Below are 19617 nucleotides of genomic sequence, written 5' to 3' on the forward strand. Positions count from 1 at the left end.
AAAAATCCTGTTAAAAAAATACATATATTTCCCTATAAAGCTTGTTTTAAATGGATAAAATACCAAAAAAATAAAAAACCAACACATAAGTATTAGCACGTCCATAACATCGCAAACAATAAAATTATTTTGTTATGTATCATGCATGGTGAAAGCGGCAAAAATAATTAAAAAAAGAGTAATGCCAGAATTGCTATTTTTCCTGTGTTCATCTCCCCAAAAATGTAATAAAAAGAAATCCAAAAGTCATCAGTACCTCAAAATGGTACTAATAAAAACTACAGCTCTTCCTCAAAAAACTAAAACCTCATATAGCTCCGCTATTGAAAAGTTAAAAATGTTATGGGCCTTAGAATGCGATAATGCAGATTCAATTGTTTTTCTTTAAAAACGTGTTATTATTGTGCAAAAGTAGTAAAAAACTTTTTTTTAAAAGTCTATATAAACTTGGTTTCGCAGTAATCATACTGATTCAGATACGTACCTTACATCACAGCTCACAGGCCAGCAGGAGGACTGCCTATCTTCTTCAGAGACTGCTCATGCGAGCTGTCTCTGAAATAGATTACAATTCCTTCCTAGGCAGTGAAGCTACAGCACAGGGATGTGACCTTCACTGACCGAGCAGGAAGGAGTTTGTGATAAAGCAGCCTTCATAACAAGCTGGGCTCAGCCTGCAGTGAGCTGACCTGGGGCACTGGAGAAGCTCAACCAGGAGAAGATGTGATAAGGAGACAGACAGGGAAGGAATAGGTAAGTTTAGATAATTTTTATTTCAATGACAAAACCCCTTTAAAAAAAAACACTTCTTTGAAAAAACTTTTCCTGTAGCTGTCATACAACAAATATGCCCCAACGTGCAAAAAGTCATGGGATAGCAGCAAGTAAATTGTTTATGAAGCAGCATTACCTCAGGTGACGCTTGGGAACACCCACACCCGTACAAGTTGTGGGGTGTTATCTTATGAGTGAGGTTGAACACTGGCCAGCATGCTCTTGGCAAAGAAAATGTGAACTATTGTAGTTTGAAGTAGACATGATAGTGCGTGCCAGATGGATGGGACATTTTATTTCCACATTTGTGCGCGCATTTAACATTCCTCGATCGACAGTGTCGCACGGGTGAACGCAGAAGCAGAAATCACATTCAGTGCAGGAGGCCCCACCGGCATATCAGCTCAGTACAGCATTCTTTAGCTTCCATGGGATATGGGAGCAGAAGACCCACCAGACTGCCTTCGTTATCACCAAGACACCAGACATAGTGCCTCACCTGGGCTTATGAGATTGCCTAATGGATCCTAGAAGACTAGCAACTTATAGCAGTGTCTTATAAATCATAATAACAATTGTTTTGGTAGTATTACACATTTTTTTTAAATAAGGCTAATCAAATGTAGTATTATGTCATTGGTGGAGGGTTTTGATTAAAGGCTAAGATGTACATTGCATTTGTGAGCTTGACAAAGACTGCTGTTGGTCAGTCAAAACGTCGCTTTTTTATGACTTTGAAGGAATAAATAGACATCCATGGGGATGTAAGTTCTATTTTATGCACCTAAAGTTTGCTGTCAATCACTCTTAGCATGGATTTGACTGGGGGAGTGGATCCTACCTCTATCTGGATGTGCAAACCATCTTGCTTCATTGGTGAATATATATCTTGAAAAGATTGCTGCTGTGGAACTATCTACTTTGAATTGTTTTGGGTGTGTCGCAGAAAACCCATTAGGCCATGCACCCCAGTTGTCAACAAGGCACTATGCAGGCTGGTGGTGGTTCCACACTAGTGTAGGGTGTGTTCTCATGGCATTGGTTGGGTCCACCTAATCAAATCATTGACACATGCTCACTACGTTTCACTGCTTGGTGACCATTTGCAACCCTTCATGGATTTCATGTATCCCCCACAATGAAGAGATAATTCCGCCAGGATAATGGACGGTGTGCCATTGGATCGAGGAGCATTCTAGAGAGTTCCTAAAATTGTTCGTCTGACAATAGAGCATTTATTGAATGTGGCGGAGAGGTCCGCACCCAAGATACTGCACCTGCAACTATCATGGAGCTAGGGGTGGCTATCACGATGGTATGGCTCAATATCCCTCTGGACATTTTCCATCCACTTGTGGAATTGATGCCACGTTGAGTTACTGCACTTCACCAGGCTGGAGGGGTTCCTGTCCCATGACTTTTGGCAAGTCAGTTTATCAATAAGTCTCAATTTAAACCAGTTCTGTGGTGAGCAGTTGAGATATAAATCAGAAAAATATCCTAAATGTATATGCCAACAGGTCTATGGATTTTTTTATTGATAAAGATATGCCAAAAGGGTCTGCTTTTGGCATACTGAGATACGTCAGGATCCTCCAGCCCCAACTGTATTGAAAAGAATATCCGACAGCTTTTCAATGTATGTAAATTGTAAATGTATTATACATTTTTAATGGCAGTCAACGACAGACAAACTGTTTAGGCATACAGTTCCATACTTTGGTATGACAATTGATAACAGTCCTACAAAACAATCTCTGAATGTGATGTGAATCCAGCCTAAGACAGATAAGGAGTGCTAAAAATTTGAGTGTATAACAGTTAAAATGGGAGAGGTGTATACAGCATATAGTGAAATCCCTAAACCAACTTTTACAAAAACATAAAATCCATTACTAGTAGAAAGAAACATAATATAGAGAACTCACTGAGAGAGAAAACGCTGTACACTTTTGGAGTTGGTATAGAATCACTCTCTTCACTTTCTTCACAACTCATGTCAGAAGTTATGCTGGATGTAAAATAATAATGGAAAAGAAATGGTCAAAATAATTATGTAATTTTGGCAATTTGCTTTTCATAATATAGAACACAACACAGAAAAATATACTCATTAACAAAAAACAAAATCAAAGAACCTAGAAGGAGTTGTCCTATTAAATGACACTTTCTACACGTGACTGTAACGTTGATTTAAGTGACTATAATATCAGAGCAAAAGGATAATTTATTGTGGAAAACTGAACAATTGAAGAGAGGCTCTCGGACCATATTGGGCCACTTATAGTTTGGATGTAAGATGTGATACGGGTGGGCATGGAGGCATGCAGGTTCTGTACAATGTCATGGGTATATCAGTCCACATTTGCTGTAACTGAGCTACTAGATCATGCAAACTTGTAGGCTGTCAAAGTTGACTTTCCAGATGGTCCCATACATGTTCTATTGGTGATAAATCTAATGAATGGGCAGCCCATGGAAGTTTGGAAATGTTGGAGGTATTCCTCTGACACCCTTGCTTTGTGCAGCTAAACATTATCCTTCTGGAAAATTCCTCTTAGTAGTCCTGTCTAAGAGGCAATACATGTGGCTGCAGGATGTCCTGAACATATCGCTGAGCTGTCATTGTCCCTCGTACCACCACTAGGTGTGAGACTACTAGGTCGTATGAGATGCCCCCTCCCCCAGACCAACACATCAGCAGTGGGGGCAGTGTGCTTCTCTACAGCAAAGGCAGGATTGAAGTGCTTACCCCCGGTCTCTAGAAACGAATATGGCCATTATTGGTGCCCAAACTAAACCTGGATTCGTTGCTGAAGACAACCCGGTCCCACTCAGTAGCAGTCTAGTTTTATTGTTCATGACACCACTGAAACGGAGGCAACGGTGGGGGGTGTCAAAAGCAGTACATGTAATGGGTGCCATGAGACCAAATGTCCTTCAGCCAAGTATCTTGAGATGGTTTCCACAAACACAGGGGCCTGTAGTGATGGTGCCACCTGTTTCTGGATGGTGGACAACAAAACATGCCTCTCGAACGATTAGAAGATCTTCTTTACTCGTTGTCTGTTGAAGGCGTCCTGAGCATTGGTCCCAACACAATTCCTAACAAACTTGTCAGGAAGACACAGTTGGTGGGCAATTTGTCGATAAGACCATTCAGCTTTTTGGATTCCAATAATGCGCCCCTCTCAAACTCTGTTAACTAATCTCTTTGATTGTGTCATAGAGGAATGTCTAGTGGTCAACAAGCTCTACACAAGCAGACAATGAGGTCCAATACACATAAATAGCCTCTGAGAGCCTTTTTATAGGCCATGGGTGGTACCACTTTTAGGGCCTCAGGTGGTAAGACTGTTCATCTTATCACACCACAATTCTAATTATTTGCATATCTGCTTGAGATGTAACTGCATGACAAGTTTTGTAGCAAAATAACAACTCTGTCTAAGTGCTTTATTTAATTTTTGACAAAGAGTGTACTAGAACAGCTTCTCTCCCCTTCACTGTCAGAAATTTAGTTGCTATACTTGCTCATGTGGCTGGATAGGTTTTGCTATTTTGCTTTGCATCTATTCATCAGTGTTCCTTTCTACAAATAGACTGCATGTTACACTATATATGTATGTATAATGCCTGACTCCTTGCAGCCAAAAATACCAAATGTTTAAAAAGTCCACAGTAGAATCTCCAATGGCAGGGCTGTACAATAAGACTGGCGTATAAAAGGCAGGTCTTGATACATCAGGCCAATTGTGTTGTTTCTATGCTGTCTTGAATCATTATTGCATTTTTTATCTAGTCTAGTACTCTGCAGACCCCCTATTTGGTACGGCCATTAAGTCAATGCATTTGGGTATAACGTTCTTTTTGCATCTGTTTTACAGTATCCTTCTGAGATGTACTCTGAGAGGATTAGGCATACAGTGACATGTCACCCATAGGTTATCATGTTTTTGTTTTTTCAAAGCATACCATACAGCAGTGTTTCCCAACTCCAGTCCTCAAGGCACCCCAACAGGTTATGTTTTCAGGATCTCCTCTAGTAAGAACACCTGCGGCAATGTCTGAGGCGCTGACAATAATTACATCACCTGTGCAACACTGAGGAGATCGAGAAAACATGACCTGTTGGGGTGCCTTGAGGACTGGAGTTGGGAAACACTGCCATATAGTATACATTTTTTCTTTTTTCACTGGATGCTTCTCTATAGAATAGCACCTCAGTCATGTGCCATTCTATACAGTACTATACCAGCTTGTTAGAAGCCAAAACAACACTCTTGGCATCTGTCATGTAAATTATAGCCTACGGATATGTCGGAAGTATGTGTCGGGAATTTTTGTGACACATGAGGCAAACAGACACTGCAGAATAGAGGGTGAAAACCATCTTATTCAGTCAATGCTTCACAGAATTATGTATTTACTGCATGGTGGTATTATTCGGTGAATGTATAGCATCCAAATATAAACCTGATAACGTTATGCTCAGAGGATACACCTCTGGCCTGTGTCATCCTAACAGAAGCCTATGGATACATAACAGAATATATCTATATACTTTTTTAAGCATACAGAAATAGGTATCTGATGTATGGACAATAATGTGGTGTGAATAAAGGCTTTTAAAAATACTATGGAATAAATCTAGGTGGTTCACAAACTTGCTAGAAACATTACAATGCTGATTTATTTGTATATCAAAACCCCTCATATTCAACAGTTTTACATACGAGAATGAGCCCCTCTGGGCATTTTTTCCCACAAACAGAAAAAACCACTTTCTTTGAAGACAATTTGACATTAAATAAATACTCCAGAATACAACATTTCAGTGTGGCATTCGTTACTATTTGCTATTCTACAACACAGTCAGGGGCGTGAACATTTTTACAAAGTGCTGTATTCCTGAGTGTGTTACAGTACTTGAACAATCATCTTACACACATTTCATTTACATGGAAACTTACTGTTGGCCAGATGTGGACGGTAGGGGTTCCTGTAAAACATAAGGGATGTGTTATATCCCGTACTGCATACAGAATGCCTTCATTCACACAGAAATAATCCTATTTAAACATATTGTTACATCTGAGCTGGATGCAAAATACTTTGTCTGGATCAGGCGTAATTTATTGTCCTTACAACATGGATATACACACAGTATTCTAAACACAGATGACTCAATATTTATATAATGAAACCAAGAAGTGAGAAGAAAGGGAAGACCGACTCTAACCTTCTAATGCGAGTAGACCGTACCTATAAGAAGAGCACTCAAACTGATGAGAGCCACCGTCCTGAGGGAAATTAGGAACCTGGAGCAACCCTGATTCTCTGTAGTTGGTAACAGGGATATAGGTAGTTATAGTTTATGACAAAAAATGCAGAGATGTTACTTAACCTCATGTGGCGCAGAGTGTTAAGGCAGTAGAATGCATGGTTCAGGTAGATGGCTCGGTAAAATGATGAGTGCTATCAAGATGGATGTACTCCCAGGACTGCTCTATGCACAGTGTTGCCCACCAAGATCTTTCTTCGACAGATTGTGGGGTCTAGTACTCAAATTTATATGGAAAGGGGGATCCAAGAGGCTTAGCTATAGGAGCCTGACCAAACAGAAAGTCAAAGGGGGCGGTGGGCCTCCCTCACCTCAGATTATATCATAAGGCTGCGGTGGGAACATGCATATTGGACTTGTTCCACCATGCATGTCTGACAAATTATGGGTGTCAATAGAACGGGAAAGCAACCCATTCGAGACTCGGGGGGCTTTTTGGATCCTGGGGAGGATCTATTGGGTCAATTGGAAAAGGATAGGAGCCTCATTTATGATGGCCACTTTGCTCTGGGCTTGGAGGGGGGATGCGGAATGGTGGTTCCGGGACCTCTCAACCCTTTAGTTGGAAACCCACAACTACCATCTACATTAGGTCTACATGGCTTGGGGTTTTTGCCAGAGGGAAAGGATGCCAGGGTGGGAGAGTTAGTGGACGCGGAGGACTTACAACCTCTAAATGACTTACGTGGATCAGGTGAGTTACCCCCGGGCTCCTGGATGCAGTACCTCCAGATACGCAGCTATCTAGGGAAAATAAAACCCGAACAGGGCTGGAACATGGGACGCACCCCGTTTGAGAGGCTGTGTTGTGCTTTGGAAATACCCAGACATACAGTCTCGTTGATCTATAACCAATTACAAGAGGAGCGCCTGGATAGTCACCTTCCGAGATGGACGGGAGCATGGGAGGAGGCTTTGGGTAGGTCTTTTCCTGGGGAGCTCTGGGGCAAGGCCTTCCAGTTAACGCACAAAATGTCTGTTTCCAGTAAGCTCCAGGAGCTAAATTTTAAAATCATTTCACAGTGGTACATGACCCCAGAGGGGCTGCATAGATTTTTTTCCTTCAACCACAGACATCTGCTGGCGGTGCCAGGGTCAGGTAGGCTCCATGCTTCATATATGGTGGGATTGCCCCATGGTGGCATCCTTATGGGGGGACGGGACACGTCTATTCAGGAGGGTGAGCCTAGAATAGGTGGTCCTGACGCTGGAATTGGCGCTGTTGTCGATCTCTCCTGGCACCCCCCCAACACTCAAAACGGGCCTATGGAGATTCTTCATCATGGCCATGAGACAAGTGATACCTAGATTTTGGAAGCAGGCTACAGAAGTTCCCAAGAGTGCATGGGTTGAGGCGATAGATGAGCTCAAACACCTAGAAGTGCTGAGGGTTTCTACCATACGTGGGCAGTGTGGTCAGATATCTGGAACACCCCTATTTTCACTAGATGGCTACAAAATGGCACCTGTGAGTAACGGGAATAAGCACCACATAGAGACGGATACTCAGAGGGTCATATATGGATCCATCACCCCCCCCCCTTTGGGTCTTCCCTGATCTCCCTGTCTTTCCATGTGTGCGGTCATCATATAGTTAAGTATGGCAGAGTTGTGTCATGTCATATTGCATATCTACATATGTAGCCTGGGCGTCGGGCCTATATCATTATCCAGCAAAAGCAAGTTTGTCAACAATGTGTTGCCATTGAAACTGGTCATTAATGTAGTTAAAAGTTGAAAACTGTATATGATGTTAACGGTTTGTAAAATCAATAAAAATTTATTGAATATAAAATTACTGACCTCTGTCTCTTCTACTTCAATAACTGAATGAATAGGTAAAACGAAGTTCTCTTCTGACTGTTCATTTATTTGCATATTCTTCTTGTCTGCTAAAAATATTAAATAAATATAATGTAATTGTACAGAAATTGTTCTGAATGCATTATTATGGCAAAAGAAAAATTAGTTTAGAAATGAAAAATATGCAAAGATATTAACTTATTTGGTGAACTGCATCAATGTGTCACATTATCCAACTATACTTCCATACTTTAATATTGTGGGATCTGTAAATACATGTATGACAGACTGGGGAAATGGGAAAACATACATAAGGTATGTATAATGTGGTAATCTAGATAAACTGGGTATGCAAGTATCCTAATGTCAAAACTACATATAGATACAAAGGGGTAAAAGAGCTTGTTTAATATAATGTTGCAGACATTTTTTTAAATACAGGGTAGTTTACAAAAAGTTGCATGAGCCGGTCAACAGCCAGCATGTGTGTATGTACAGATATCACGATCTTTAGATATAGAACCACCATGTTCCACGGCACTGTATAAACCAGAGGGAACTGGTACAGACAAGCTACACATAATATTATATTTACAATTAACTTGAATATTAGGAGGGCCCAATGTGAAATGCATGGAGTAGATCAAGTTGAATCATGATGAACTGTTTTCAGGAGGTGTTGTGTGTCTAAATTTCTGTTTCAGTAAGGTTGCATTTATAGAGGCAAGTGCGATGTTGGTAAATGAAAAATTAACCCATTTCACCTGTGATTTCACTGCAATTTTCCTGCATGCATGATGCGTTTTATGAGATGAAAACCACACAATTTGTATCAGATTTGCATTAGTTTTTTATTTGTATTATCACACGTAAAAAAATAAATATAAAAATTACATTTGCAGGGGTTCAAATAGTAAAATGCTTGCAAAACGTACCGCACTAGTATGAACATCGCATGGCATGCGAGTACGATGCATTTTTCACGCTCCCATAGAAAATAATGGCCAATTCTTGAACAAGAATCACCCAAAAATAGGACTTGCAGTGATTTTTCAAATATCTGGGTATTCGTTAGAGAGAAAATTGCTCATGTGAATTAATGGGTGCAAATTAATGGTTTCTTTTACCATGCGAGTTCTGCCCATCTCACAATTAGAGATTTATGTGTATATGTCAAAAGCGTGAAAATTATCCCAGCTACCAGGGGTGAAAAATGTTCAAAAACCCCTAGCAGCGAAAGACTTAAAGGGGTTGTCCCACGAAAGCAAGTGGGGGTATACACTTCTGTATGGCCATATTAATGCACTTTGTAATTCATACATCGTGCATTAATTATGAGCCATACAGAAGTTATTCACTTACCTGCTCCGTTGCTGGCGTCCCCGTCTCCATGGTGCCGTCTAATTTCAGCGTCTAATCTCCCGATTAGACGCGCTTGCGCAGTCCGGTCTTCTCCCTTCTGAATGGGGCCGCTCGTGCTGGAGAGCTGCTCCTCGTAGCTCCGCCCCGTCACGTGTGCCGATTCCAGCCAATCAGGAGGCTGGAATCGGCAATGGAACGCACAGAGCCCACGGTGCACCATGGGAGAAGACCTGCTCTCCACCGTGGGTGAAGATCCCGGCGGCCATCTTCGCAAGGTAAGTAAGAAGTCACCAGAGCGCGGGGATTCGGGTAAGTACTATCCGTTTTTGTTTTTTTTAAACCCCTGCATCGGGTTTGTCTCGCGCCGAACGGGGGGGCTATTGAAAAAAAAAAAAACCTGTTTCGGCGCAGGACAACCCCTTTAAGATATTTTGGCCACACATCTATTATAAGTATTACAATAAGGCCTCCTGCAGACGTCCGGGTCGGATCCCGCTGCGAGAATTCTTGCAGCCGGATGCGATTTGTGTCCCTGCAGTGACGACGGTGGCTCACCTCCTCCCGGCATCTTCTCCACTCTGCTAAGTTCCGGCTGCCGCCCAGCCGGCACATGCGCAGAGCAGAGCCAGCGTGTTAGCAGTGACGTTTGTCTGCGGGCCTCTGCGAGGCTCGCACAGAAATAGGACATGCAGCGATTTGTTTACCCCTCAAGTTTTCACTCGGTCAAATCGCCGCTGTCTGCATAGGCTGCATTATCTAATGCAATCCTATGGCAGCGGGCACGGGCGGAAATTCAGCGGGAAATCCCACCTCAGAATTTCCGTGCATGTGCAGGAGGCCTAAGGAATATAAAATATTATGTAAAAAAAGAATATTAGAATATATCTCACCATTACCACAATGCCACTCCTCTACATTCTTCCTGTAACAATACATAATTAGCGTAAAATTAAAATGTATTATATGCACACTTCCATCATGTTGCCGTTCTCTTGCCTTAACCAATCATCTAACAAACAACATGCAACACTATGTAAAATACGTAGAAATTCTGTCTGAACGTGAAGACTGGAACATCTATGATCTGACAGAAAATACACTCTGAGGCCTTAGTCAGACGGGCGTTTTTTCACGCGATTTGCGCATGCGCATGCGTCCGGCGATTTTTTAAAACCATTGCTTTGCAATGGTATCGGACACATGAGCGCTTTTTATGCGCTCGTCCGATAAATTATAGAACAGAAATCGCAGATCGCACCTATCTGCGATCTGCGATTCCTGTTCTCTTCTCTATATGCGCTCAATGGGGCCGGCGGCAGCAGCGCCGACCCCATTAAGAACATATAGAAGACAAATCATTCTTCTCTGCCACAGCTGTAACAGCTGTGGCAGAGAAGAACGATGTTTGCCCATTGAATTCAATGGAGCCGGCAATACAGCCGGCTCCATTGAAAGCAATGGGCTGCCGGCGTGCGCGGGATGAATTGTCGGGAAGGGCTCAGAGCCAATCAGGGGGCAGGTCTGACTCACACCCCCTTCACACCCACTGCAGGCCGGCCGCGGGGAACTCCGGCTGCCGGGAGGAGGTCAGTATGTATATTTTTTTTATTTTAACACTTTTCTGGATAAATTGCAGAGAAGGGCTTATATATTTAAGCCCTTCCCGACAATTCATCCCACACTCGCCCGCAGCGCATTGCTTTTAATGGAGCCGGCTGTATTGCCAGCTCCATTGAATGCAATGCGCTGGACAGCTCCGGCCCGTTTCTAATGAAACGCGGCTAGGAGCAGATTTTCGGGCACCGGTCACGCGATTTGCGGATGCGCATCCGTCATGCGATCCGCAAATCGTACGAAAAAACGCCCGTCTGACTAAGGCCTCATACTGGTGTTAGCAAAGGAACTTGAATGCAACCAACGACCATGTAAGAGAAGCAGGAAGTTAAGTGGTTATAAGCGGTGAAGTCAGATAATTAAGCAACACTTATGGTTTTAGCTGAAATGTTGGAAAAAAACAGGATTTTTTAGGGACTTGCCATAAAATCTTTCACGTAGCCTTCATTGGGGGACACAGGAACCAGGAGTAGTATACGCTGCTGCCACTAGCAACAAAAAAGTTAGCTCCCCCTATGCAGGCTATAACCATCTACCTACTGAGCTGATCAGTTTGTGCCCCAGCAATAGGAGAAGCAAAAACAAAAAGTACCAAATAACAGATGTCAGAAACACCAGCGAACAGGTTGCAAAACACCAAATGGAGAAAACAGAAAACTCATAGGGTGCGTGCTATGTTCCCCAGTGAAGGATAAGAGAAAGATATTTTACGGTAAATTTAAAAAAAAATCCTTCATTGGGGACCCAGGACCATGGGACTTCCAAAGCAGTCCCAAACGGTGGGAAAAAGTAAATTAATAAAGCTCAGGTGGAAGGCTGCGCTACGGAGGCCTGTATCATCTTGTGGCCAAGACCCACATCCGACATAGCAAAAGTATGCACTCTGCAAAACATGGAGAGGTGCGCGTGGAAGGCCACAATGCAGCCTTGAAAATCTGTAGAGTCAAGGCCTGATGGCTTGCTGCCCAGGAAGTACCCACCTAATAGGGGTTTTTGCCCAGAATGGCTGAACTAATCCAACGGGAGACAGTCACCTTAAGGCCCTTTTACGCTTAACGATATTGCTCAAACGAGCTAAGGTGAACGATAATCGTTCCATGTAAACACAGCCAATGGATGAACGATAAGCTGTTCCCTTTTCGTTCATTGTTCATTTTATGCAAGCATAAAAATCATAGTTGGCTTCTTCACTTATCATTCAGTTTAAAACAGCATTTGTTCAGTCGTTCGCATTCACTTATACAGCGAATGTGAGCAACTGAACAATTTCTCGTTTGAAAGAGCCAACAATGTATCTACCTGTATACACAGGCTGCCCGAGCGAACTTTGATATAATTTACTTGTTCAAACTATATATCAGACTCTTAGAGGCCAGCATTTCCTAACGTCTGCCGTCCAGGATGACGAAAAGAGAGTCTGAGCACGTGAAAGAAGATCTGGCAGACAGGTACAGGCAAATGGCCAGCACCACATCCAATTTGTGGAAAGTCTTCTCCTTGGGTTGGACCAGGGAACGGCAACAGGATGGCAGCGCACTCTCTTCATTCAGGTGGAATGAAGGAAGGTACCAGATGCATGACTACCTTGTCCTAATGAAGAATCAAAAACAGAGAACACCAAAGAGCTGCCAGTTCTAAGACTCTTCTGATGGAAGTCACCACGACTATAAAAGCCAACTTCTAGGAAATGAGCTGCAAGGATATCCTTCAAGGGCTCACAAGGGGAAAATTGGAGAGCATCCAAAACAAGGTTAAAGTCCCATGGTGGAGCAGGGGGCATGTACAGGGGAGCTGTGTAAGCTATTCCCTGGAGAAAAGTTCTAACGTGCTATCTGGATGCCTAGGGTATTTAAAAAAGAATAGATAAGGCCTTCAACACTGCGGCTAAGATGCTGAATTGAGAGCCTGTAAATTCTGGTAGAGGAGAGGTCCCTGAGAAAAAAGCGTCCACATACCAAGAGCGTTTGGGCCAGAGGGGAGCCATAAGGATGCCTGGAACTCTTTCTGCTTTGATCTTCTTGAGATTCCACAACAGAAGAGGGAGCAGAGGGAAAAGAGAAGGGGGTCCACGGAATTACTAGGGCATCCACTGCCACTGCAAGAGGGTCGTGGGCTCAGGACACGAACCATGTGATTTTGTGGTTCAGACCATAGGTTAAGAAATAGAAATCCAGAGTTCCCCAACGCTGGCGGATCATGGAGAATACCTCCAGATGGGAGAACTACTCCCCGGGATCTATTTGTTTATGACTGAGATAGTCTGTGACCCAGTTTTCCTTGGTGGGAATTTACCCAAGAAGGTATCCTGGCTACCTCTTCCATTATGTTCCTGCTGCGCGTGCCAACCTGGTGATTGACATAAGCCATGGCAGTAGCGTTGTCCATATGGACCTTAGCTGGACACCCAGGGAGAGAGTCTTGCTAATATAGAAGGGAAAGAAAGATTGCCTTGACTTCCAGAAAATTGATAGGCTGATGGAATTTTGGAATGCTCCAGTGACCGTGAACCATGCAGGGGAGAAAAACTCTCCCCAGCCCAGAAGACTGGTGTCCATAAGTCACAACTATCCAGTGGACTGGGAGAAAGGAACGACTGTGAAGAATTAGAGAGGTGTGAAGCTACTAAAAAAAAGGTCTTGATGACTTCGCATGAAAAGACAAATGGGACATTGATATCAATGGAGGTTGTCCGACCTACAGCCCATACACAATTAACATTGCACATGGCCTGTGGATACCCGCGTCATCGCTGAGCAATGGTGCTGGAAATACAAGTAAACAAAAAAGAAACTGTACTGCGCATGACCATCTGCGAGCCTCTATGGTCACACTCAATACAATTAATTGCAGAACACAGTGTCACCGACTGAGCTCACAGCTGGAATCCACTGTGGGCCTTCTGCATGCGGAATCCTATCCACTCGTTTGACCCTGGCCTTAATGTTCAAAAAGTCCACAGTGAAATCTTCAATGGCAGGGCTGCACTTTAAGACTGGTGTATGAAAGGCTAATCTTAATACATCAAGCCCATTTTATTTCTTATACCCAGTCTTTAATCATTACTGTATTCCTTTATCTAGTCTGATGACCTGCAGACTACCTATGTGGTACGGTTATTAGGTCAATGCATGGGGGTAGAAGGTTGTTTTCACACTGGTGTTGCAGTATCCATCTGTCACCTAGAGGCTCTCAGGTTTTGTGTTTTTTTTAATCATACCGTAGAGTATACATTTTTTCCTTTTTTCACTGGATGCATCTCTATGAAATAACATGCGCTATTCTATACAGTACTATACCAGTTTGACAGAAGCCAAAACAACTCTCTCTTAGCCTCTGTCAGGAAACTGTTGCCTACAGATATGTCTGAAGTATGTGTCGGGAGTTTTTGTGACACATAAAGCAATCAGACACTTTAAAATACAGTGTGAAAACCATCTTATTCAGTGAATGCCTCACAGTATTATTCATTTACTATGGGCCTGGATGAAATATACCCAAGGGTTGTAAGGGAACTAAGTGACGTGATAGCCAGACCACTATTTCTCATATTTATGGACACTATTGAGACCGGGGTTTGTACCGCTGGATTGGCACTTTGCCAATGGGGTTCCAATATACAAAAAGGGGTCTAAAATAGAGCCTGGTAACTATAGACCAGTAAGTCTCACTTCAATAATTGGAAAAATATTCAAGGGGTTTCTGAAAGATGCCATCCTAGAATACCTCAAGGAAAACAACGTCATAAATCCTCAACAGCTCTCACACGAGCATCTATTAAAACGCCACATTTCAAATGCATTTTTGAACAGGGTTTTCAAATGCATTTGAAAGCGTTTGACAGCATCTTTTAATGAACCCCATCATTACAACAGGTGATAAGCTGCATTAAAATGCACTAAAATAGAGCAGACAGCGCTCAAAAATCGTGGCATTAGAAACGCTGTGCTCAAACATTAGTCTGCAAAGCCCCATTGAAATCAATGTAGGCAGTTTACGTGATGTTTTAAATGCCACGGTAAACGCTGTAAAAAGTGTTGTGAGTAGAGTGAGCACGCTCCGATAAGGCAGTTACTTGAGCGAGCATCGCTCTTCTCGAGTAACTGCATTCTAGTCCGAATACAGACTACAGAATGGGAGGAATTGGGCTAAGCAACAGCACATCTGAAAAAGACTTGGATATACTAATAGATCATAGACTGAACATGAGACAACAATGTGAGGCAGCAGCCAAAAAGGTAAACACAATTTTGGGATGTATTAGGAGAAGCATAGAGTCTAGATTACGTGAGGTCATTATCTGTTTCTACTCTTCCTTAGTCAGACCTCATCTGGAATACTATGTCCAGTTCTGGGCACCCCATGTTAAAAAAGACAAGAAAAACTGGAGTAAGTTCAGAAAAGAGTTACCAAGATGGTGAGCGGTCTGCAAATCATGTCCTATGAAGAACAGTTAAAGCATCTGGGAATGTTTAGCTTGCAAAAAAGAAGGCTTAGGCCTCCCTCACACACGGCGTTTTATACAGCGTTTAGCGCTGCCTTTTCAGCCCAGCGCCAAACGCTGTACAACACTCCCATTCATTTCAATGGGGCTGCTCACACAGGGCTGAAAACACAGCGCCTTCCAACGCTGCGCTTTGACAGCGATGCATGTTCTATTTTGGGCCGTTTTCAGCCCTGCGTCACCCATTAAAATGAATGGGCAGCGGTTTTAGCACTGCTGAAAACGCGGCAACACTTGGTGCCGCGTTTTTGGCAGCGTTAACCGCTCGCCGATTTTCGGGGTGAGGGCTTGCAATAGAAGCCCTACCCCGAAAATCTGCCCCAAGCTAGGTAGAGAGAAAAAAAGAAAGTTAATACTCACCTAGCCGCTGTGGTCCGGGTCGCGGCCGCTGCTCTCTGCCGCTGATCCGGGCTTCCTCTGCACTCAGAAGTCTATTAACGGAGGCCAGGTTTGAGAACCCCGGCTCCGGCAATAGAGTGCTGTGATTGGTTGTCGGTGCCCAATCACAGCCCTTCATTGACTGTCTCAGCCAATCAGCGCCGGCAAGCTCTGATTGGCTGAGACAGTCAATGAAGGGCTGTGATTGGGCATCGAGCAAGCGCCGACAACCAATCACAGCACTCTATTGCCGGCAATAGACTTCTGAGTGCAGAGGGAGCCCGCATCAGCGGCAGAGAGCAGCGGCCGCGACCCGGACTGCAGCGGCTACGTGAGTATTTAGTTTTTTTTTCTTTTCAGCATTCTTGGCTGCGTTTTCAGCCGAGCTGAAAACGCTGGCATAAAGTATGCCAGCGCTGCTGAAATGGGGCGGAATCTGCAGTAAACGCAGCGTTGCAAAACGCTGCGTTTCTGCAAACGCCCTGTGTGAGGGAGGCCTTAGAGAAGACTTAATAGCTGTCCACAAATATCTGAAGGGCTGTCACAGTGCAAAGGGATCATCCCTATTCTCATTTGCACAAGGAAAGACTAGAAGTAATGGGATGAAACTGAAAGGGGGAAGACACAAATTAGATATAAAAAAAACCCTTTCTGACAGTTAGGGTGATCAATGAGTGGAACAGGTTACCACGGGAGGTGGTGATTTCTCCTTCAGTAGAAGTCTTCAAACAAAGGCTGGACAAATATCTGTCTGGGATGATTTAGTAAATCCTGCACTGAGCAGGGAGTTGGACCCGATGACCCTGGAGGTCCCTTCCGACTCTACCATTCTATGATTCAATCCGACCCTTACTGGACCAAAATCCTCTAATACCATACAATAAAAAGCTATTTATATTAAAATCCATACATTTTATTTTACATAATTATTTCCTTTTTAATAAACAATTTTATCTGCAAACGAAAGAAACAGCTATGGGGACAAATTTGCCCCTAGGTACACATACTTTTATATGGGTGCCTTCAAGTCAAATATCCAGGACTGTATTGTTTTGGTCACTATTTAGCATAACTTATTTATTTTTCATACTTTATTTAGCATTTTTATATGCTGAAAAGTATACCCCTATTTTATGTGAAAGAGGACCATTGTAATCAAAGCTAAAAACATAACATCCTCCCCTACTATCAGATGACAACTGTGAATTATATATACTCGTATGAAAGCCACGTTACCTCATATGTGCTTGAGAAAGGAGCAGTAGGCTCAGAAACATGTTGCACTTTATACCTCCCCTTTTTATATTTTGTTTTCTTTTCGTATTCTGTGACATTTTTTATCTTCCGAATTATTATTAAATTTAGCCTTTTCCTGTGGCAGATTTGGAATGGACATACTGGTACTTATTGCAAGCTGCTGATATTGTTTCTTTATATCACTCTTGACCATTAAGGGGAGTGTTCTCAAGCAAGTGCATTAGTAATTTTGTCAAATTGCTTTTTATAACTTATAGACTAGACCCCAGAGCGCGGGACATTTTTCTTTATTTATTTGTTAAGGATAAGAGAAAGAACTTTTACGAAAAAAAATCATCTTTTCCTGTATTCTTAAATAAATAAGTAAAACATCTTTATTTATTTAAAAAAGATTTATACATTTTGAAAAGCTTTACATTTTTATTTCATGTTAAATGGTCTTCAAAAGCAAGGGACTTTCTTTGAAGACCATTTAACATGAAATAAATATTCCAGAATACATTTCAGTGTGGCATTTTTTACTATTTGCTATTTTACAACAGTCAGGGGCGTGAATACTTTTACAAAGTGTTGTATTCCTGAGGGTGTTACAGTACTTGAACAATCATCTTACACGTTTCATTTACATGGAAACTTACTGTTGGCCAGATGTGGACGGTAGGGGTTCCTGTAAAACATAAGGGATGTGTTATATCCCGTACTGCATACAGAATGAATTCATTCACACAGAAATAATCCTATTCAAATATATTGTTACATCTGAGCTGGATGCAAAATACTTTGTCTGGATCAAGTGCAATTTATTGTCCCTACAGCATGGATATACACACACGATATTCTAAACGCAGATAACTCAATATTTATATAATGAGACCAAGAAATGGAAAGAAAAATGGAGGTCTGACACTAACCTTCTAATGCGAGAAGACCCTACCTAAAAGCAGAGCACTCAACCTGATTAGGGCGACCCCACCTTAGGAACCTGGGGCAACCCTGATTCTCTTTAGTTGGTAACAGAGATATAGGTAGTTATAGTCTATGACAATAAATCAGTCAGGAGATAGATGTAAATATACCCCACTTATCTAAGCTGTAGGACAGGACAAGACCTGCAGACTAGACCAAAAATACCTTCAGCTAGACGTAAAACTGGCGTCCTCTATGAGGAGGAGTTGGAATAAATATATACAGACAAGCATTGATTGGCTGGCTACACACCCCCTAGCCAACCAATTTATTTGCACACCAGCAAAGGTATGTGGATCACGTGGGCTGGGACTGACACTGTGATGTCACCCAATGCAACACAGCCGACACACTGTGACAGATATGGAACCACTCTTCAGCTGCAGAGATTTCTGTAGCAAATCTGTGAAATATGAAATTATGTGTATGGTCCACGGCTAAAATAATTCTGTGGCTACTGAACTGAAGTTTCCAGGTATTCCATGCTAACTCAATGTCTACACAATACAGCAACCTGATACTGAAAATTAAAATCTGCCATCCCATAATGGTCAATTCAGCTCACAACAAACATGTTAACGGTTTCCAATGACACCCAGAAGAATTTTGACTGCAGCTCTACAACATAATACAGACTGTAACTCCAATATACCAAAGATCATTTAGAAAATTACTGACCTCTGTCTCTTCTACTTCAGAAACTGTATGATTACGTAATTGGAAGTTTTCTTCTGACCGTTCATTTATTTGCACATTTATTACATTTGCTAAAAATATTAAATATATATAATGTAAATGCATAGAAATTGTTCTGAATGCATTATTATAGCACAAGAAAAAATATTTAGAAATGAAACATATTCAAAGATATTTTAGCTTTTTACTGAACTGCATCAATGTGTCAGATTATCCAACTATACTTCCATGCTTTACTATTGTACCATCTGTAAATAAATGTATGGCTGACTGGGGGAAATGGGAAAAAATAAGGAGCATTTAGACACAAAGATGATCACTCAAAAGAGGGCTTTTGAGCAATCATTTTGCATTATCTATTAATTGGTACTAATACCTGACTACAGGAGCTGAATTTATTCAGAGGACTACCCGCTTTTCTCTGAATAAATTATTTCATCTGCTGGCGGGGCTAACAGCTAAGAACAGCTAAGACAATGTAATCAGCTGTTATCAGTGGTCCTGCTTATCAGCTGTTCTGCTGAACGACGGATTTCAAGCCGAATTGTACTCCATAGTTCAACAGAAAACTGAAAGATGGGCACATTTACACACAACAATTATCACTCAAAAGATGGCTTTTGAGTGAATTTTGAGCGATAATAGTTGTGTCTAAATGGGCCTATACAAGGTATGTATAATGTGTTAATCAAGATAGGCTGGGTATTAAAGTATCCTAATGTCAAAGCTACATACAGATATAAAGGGGTGACACAAGGGTAAAGGAGTTTGTTTTGCACAATGTTGCAGAAATTTGTATAAATACAGGGTAGTATATGAAAAGTTGCATGAGCCGCTCACCAGCCAGCATGTATGTAATGTATGTACAGATATTATCATATTTAGATATAGAACCACCATGTTCCACGGCACCGTACAAACT

General features: G+C 42.1%; 1 protein-coding gene across 1 annotated transcript in view; it reads right to left on the bottom strand.

The window, feature by feature from the left end:
- Positions 1–18761, bottom strand: part of LOC136582685 (uncharacterized) — a 52862-nt gene extending 34101 nt beyond the window's left edge. Inside the window, exons 1-6 of the mRNA XM_066583876.1 lie at positions 18678–18761; positions 17672–17700; positions 10174–10205; positions 7922–8010; positions 5748–5776; positions 2703–2785 (exon numbers count right to left, since the gene is read on the bottom strand). Of these exons, the coding sequence (XP_066439973.1) occupies positions 2703–2785; positions 5748–5776; positions 7922–7996 (187 nt within the window). The 5' untranslated portion in view covers positions 7997–8010; positions 10174–10205; positions 17672–17700; positions 18678–18761. The remainder of the gene's footprint in view (positions 1–2702; positions 2786–5747; positions 5777–7921; positions 8011–10173; positions 10206–17671; positions 17701–18677) is intronic.
- Between the last annotated feature and the right edge of the window lie 856 nt (positions 18762–19617).

Source organism: Eleutherodactylus coqui, chromosome 1 (genome assembly GCF_035609145.1).
Source record: "Eleutherodactylus coqui strain aEleCoq1 chromosome 1, aEleCoq1.hap1, whole genome shotgun sequence".
NCBI classification, from domain to species: Eukaryota; Metazoa; Chordata; class Amphibia; order Anura; family Eleutherodactylidae; genus Eleutherodactylus; species Eleutherodactylus coqui.